General features: G+C 36.9%; 1 protein-coding gene across 1 annotated transcript; it reads left to right on the forward strand.

Moving 5' to 3' along the window:
* The first annotated feature begins 2,565 nt into the window (after window positions 1-2,565).
* Window positions 2,566-4,014, forward strand: LOC121963782 (homeobox protein goosecoid-2-like). Its single transcript, XM_042514030.1, has 3 exons — window positions 2,566-2,797; window positions 3,389-3,624; window positions 3,937-4,014. The coding sequence occupies exons 1-3, from the start codon at window positions 2,566-2,568 to the stop codon at window positions 4,012-4,014; spliced, it is 546 nt and encodes a 181-aa protein (XP_042369964.1).
* Window positions 4,015-4,873: the final 859 nt, after the last annotated feature.

The raw sequence follows: 4,873 nt of genomic DNA on the forward strand, positions 1-4,873 counted from the left end.
AGAGCTTTTGTTCAGATTCAAAGGAGGGAAAGATATGAGAAAAAAAGAGAGAAACATAACATTTATGATATGCACAGCTATTAGTTTCTACAACCTCATGGATGTTTTCTTGATTCCTCCTAAGTCCCCAGAGTATCACTATCTGGCAAGTGCTTTCTGAGCCTTCAACAGTTACTCTGTTTCTGGAGAAAACACAGAGAGGGAGGTTGATCCTCTGCATTTCCTGGTCACACAGCTGCAATCTGCGATTTCCCAGGAGGTTTTGGGCCCCGGTCCAGCCGAGAACAGACTCTGAGCTTTTTCACACGTGAACAGTCTGATGTCATGTGGTTCTCTGCTCATTCACTGTCAGTCAGTGAGTGGGTGTTTTTGTAATCCTGCATCTCCTGTCCGAATTGTATCATTTTGATTTGCGTACTTAAATTCTGCATTATACAGCACTGTTCTCAATTTATCAGAGGAGGGGGTTGTCTGGGGTGTGACCTTTTTAGTTTTTATCTTGGCCTTCCCTGAAGCTACAAATATTTTTCCTTAATTTTGTTATGCAAGCAAGAGTGCAGAGTTCAGTGTTTATTTGTTTGATTTGTTTGTTTTTCCTTTTACAGGATGTGGTTTGCGCAAACTGTATTTCTGGCTTTTTCTTTTTAAAGAGAGACGTAGAATAAAGTGATTTTGAGGAAATATAACTAATTTAAACTTTGTTGCACGTAATATGTCAAAGACCATAGCCAATTTGAAATTCCAACTAAAATTTTTCACCATTTCTGGCTATAATTAATAGTGTGATTTTATTGCCTTTTAAAGAAATAATGCCTTTCAAACCTACCAGCTGGGATTGGGGTTCAGATAGTATTTAAAATAAATATGCCAATATGCCCCCAAAGCCAAAATAAAAAAAAACACAAGTCCCTGTCCAGTGTTTTATCATTTGATATGTCTCCCTCATTTTGCACCCCCCCCACCCCCATAAATAATGAATGTTTTCCAGAAATTGCGACTTTAATTATAATTATAAGGTTTTATCTGCGTTCTGAGCGGTTTTGAGATATCGAGCATCAACGTTTTGCATTCCAAACAGCATAAGTGCTATGAACCTTTTTGTTTTTTAAATAAAAAGTCCCCAAATGTTTAGAACTTAAAAAAAAACACCTCATACAATATCAATATGTTGTCACAGAATATGAATAACTAATTTTTGAAAAATGTCAGGACCTTATAAGGTGACAAAAGGTGTCTTTAAAAAACAGCATCACATCATGGCTTTGGTCTGGGATTTTGTCACTTTGTCTGACATGGTGTTTGGGTGACTTTTGTTTTGGGGCAGTAAAAAAAAGACCTTTGCAGTATTATCCATTACATGCACCTCAAGTTGTGTATTTGAAGGGCAGTGGGCCTTGTAAAGTGTTGAACAGAACCATTTTTGATGCACCATTTGTACCAAATATTGCTCTTACAACAACAAAATGAACCTTTATCATTCTAATCCCCAGTAATGAATTTTGAACTCCTTGAACCAGTGGGGATGTAGCACAATTCCTTCTATTGAGAGCCACAATAAGTGAGAGATAGCGATCTAACATGCTCCGCAAACTATACATCAACAATCTGAACGCTATTAAACCCAAGTGAAAAGGATGGGATGGTGTTTATTGTTATCTGTTTTCAAAAGCCCTTATAAGAGGAGCTTAAGACAGATTGTGGAAATCCATTAATTCTCTGGAGAAAAAAAAGGTGTATTGCCTTGTATGAAATCACAGGATTTGTTGGGGAGGGATGAATTTAACCTGTAATAGCTTTACCTCAGCTGTGCACATTGTCAGAGGAGTAAGACTGTGCCACACAGATAAGACACACGATGCATGATTGTGAATACAAAACCACATGCAGGGACCCTTTTTCTGAAATACATTTGTGTTTATCTGTATTGAGTACAAATCTATTAGTCACCACATATGACACTTGTGAGATGAGTCATTTGATCAACTGTCTAATTACTGAGTGTGATTAGTATGCATCATTGTTGCCTGAACATGTGTCATTTGCTGAACACATCTACGCATTTGCACAAGATAATTTACTGATATAGATAAACAGGACAGTAACATTAGGAAATAAATACATGAGCTAATCCTCAAATTCAGCATAGCACAAGTCTCCGGCCACACCAAAAAAAAGCGTTCATCTTTAAATCCAGGTTTCTAATACCAAGCAATCCCCTTTTCTCTAAAACCTCAACAATAAGGATCTTAGGAGCTCTCCACTTCTCATTTTATGCAGTGAAATCTGATTTCTTTTGGAGAAAGGAATGAGGCAAGATTAACTGAATCTGCCGTCCTCCCTAACCTCTTCACAAAACTGCCCAGATTAGCTAGGAATTAAGTTTCAACCGTTTTATGTGTCTGGTCTACAGGGGGGATTATAGTTTTACTTTTTTTTTTTTGCCTCCCAATTTCACTATAAGGGCCTGACACGCTGTTGTAGAGAGAGGAGAAGCAGAAGAGCAGCTCCAAAAGTGTTGTGTGTCAATGTCAGTGCTGCTTGTGTTTTATTGGAGTTTATTTGGAGATGGATGGACTGATCAGAGTGGAGAGACAAAAGTTTCCTTTCACTATTGAGAACATACTGAGCAAATACCCAAACAGTAACGGAGACAGACGGTCGTGTGGAACAAGTGGCCCTGGACTAAAAGAGAAGAGTCCTGTTGGAGGCCAGACAGAGGCTGTTCATCACGCCTGCATGTGCTGCTGCTACTGCTCCCACTGTGGAGACATGTACCAGACTGATTTCATTCATGAAGGTAAGGCTCAGTTGACATGTTTTAACCCCCTGAAACCTGGATCAGTATCAGATTTCTTGTGCTGCCTTCAAATGCCTTTTACAAGCTTTTTTGACAATTTGAAACCTGGTCTGGTTGGATTTAGTTTGAAAACATGGAGGAAAAGGCTAAATCCAACAAATTGCAAGAAATTAGTAAAATGTAACAAGAAAAAATCCTAGAAATTCCTTTTCAAAAAGAGGGAAGGATTATTTAAAAAAATATCCAAAAATAGGGAAAAATGTCCCATAAACTATGTTTGTAATAATTTGATATTTCAAATTATGTTACAGAAAAACATATAAGAGAACATAAACATATTTTTCAGAACTTTTAGGTCATTTTCATGTTGGTTTATTTTATCTTAATTTTTCCTTTTTGCTTATTTTCAGGTAATTTTCTTTTATTTTTATTATTATTAATAATAACAATTTCTTGCTAATTCTGGGCCATATTTCGATAACTTACTTGTTAGCTTCTCCCCATGTCTTTGAAAGAAATCAAATCAATTTGCTCAAGTTTCAAAGGGTTAATCTGGTTTCTACTTTGCTCCCTATTATCTCCTCTCTGCAGCCTGTCAGTACGGATGGCCGCCGGCGATGCTCACAGACCCATGCAGGCTGGGAGACGCTCACAGGGAGGAGCAGACACCCGGTCAGGTGCAGAGGCGAACCAGACGTCACCGCACTATTTTCACAGAGGAGCAGCTGGATGCACTGGAGGAGCTGTTCCTGCAGAACCAGTATCCAGATGTGACCACAAGGGAGAAACTAGCACAGCATACTCACTTGAGGGAAGAAAGAGTTGAGGTAAGACTGTCATATTCAGCCTTTCAACAGATGCTGTTCTCAATATTGTGCCAACTGTGGCAGATGGACCATTAGTAAAGATGAGAGCACGTTTAAATATTTAATTTAAGCACTGATGACAGCATTGGATCTCACCTGAGCTCTTTGTCATATTTGAACTTCATGTCTTTTGATAATGATGCCCAATGCTGTGTGTAATTTAAATGTAAATGCAAAATGTGCCAAATAATATAAATACAGCACATGTACAGTATGTTCAACAAGAACATCAAAAACTAGCCTAAATAACATTACCTTTTTTTCTGCTAATAGGTTTGGTTTAAAAACCGAAGAGCAAAGTGGAGGCGCCAGAAAAGACTATCATTTGGTATGGGAAACACAGAAAAGTGAATTTTATACTGTATAAACTGTGTATATGGACCACTGCATTAAAAAGAAGAGATGTAAATGTGTGTAAAGGATTTTTTTTGAAATTGTCATTGTTATCAAATATTATAATCTTTTTTTCTCCCCCTCAAAGTAGAAAAACTTTGTGTCAGTCAAATCATGCTATTAAAGACAGTTTTGTAGCCTATGTCTGACTGGTTGAGTGCATGCTTGTAGTATATGCTTTAACTAATCCTGAAAGTTAAAACTTGACTCTGTAAATGGATTGTTATAGTTTGCACTGGTTGTGGAAAAAAAGTGTCCTTGAGAACAAATAAAGTTTTTGTTTTGTTTTGTTTTGTTTTTTAGAAAAATGAAGGAACCTAATTACAAAACCAAAAAACAAACCATAACACATCCATGTTAAAGCATCATACCTAAATGCTGTAGATGTAATGACGACTTCTGAGTAGAACTGAATTATTTTTACCATAGTTAAACATCTACTATAGCTCAAAGCTCCTTCATACAGTTTTGATTAAAATAAAACAGTGCCCAGACATTTTATCAACTTATCATCGTCTTTAAATCAAAAAAATCAAACCAGTGACTGACAGTCGGGGGGCTCTGGAGATTACTGGATCACAATAATGAGGTCACAAGATAATTTCTTGGTAAGAATAAACATAGTTTTATTCTTTCGGTGGGCAGGTAAAAGGAGTCAGAGTTAAACCTCTGGGTATTACTTGGAAAACACAGAATCTGTTATGATTTTTTAACAGTATAATTATTGTTGTTAAAATGTTATTCAATGTATGCCAGATAAACTATAGTCACAGATTCTGTTACAAAAGGGTAAAATCAATAATGTTCTCTCAAGTGA

The sequence above is a fragment of the Plectropomus leopardus genome, unplaced genomic scaffold (assembly GCF_008729295.1).
Source record: "Plectropomus leopardus isolate mb unplaced genomic scaffold, YSFRI_Pleo_2.0 unplaced_scaffold12489, whole genome shotgun sequence".
In the NCBI taxonomy this organism is placed as follows: domain Eukaryota; kingdom Metazoa; phylum Chordata; class Actinopteri; order Perciformes; family Serranidae; genus Plectropomus; species Plectropomus leopardus.

What these genes read in the sequence shown, in the direction of transcription:
- LOC121963782 (XM_042514030.1), top strand. Translation starts at nt 2,566, where the DNA reads ATGGATGGACTGATCAGAGTGGAGAGACAAAAGTTTCCTTTCACTATT. An exon ending in GACTGATTTCATTCATGAAG is followed by an intron (nt 2,798 to 3,388) that starts GTAAGGCTCAGT and finishes TCCTCTCTGCAG; the next exon opens with CCTGTCAGTACGGATGGCCG. An exon ending in TGAGGGAAGAAAGAGTTGAG is followed by an intron (nt 3,625 to 3,936) that starts GTAAGACTGTCA and finishes TTCTGCTAATAG; the next exon opens with GTTTGGTTTAAAAACCGAAG.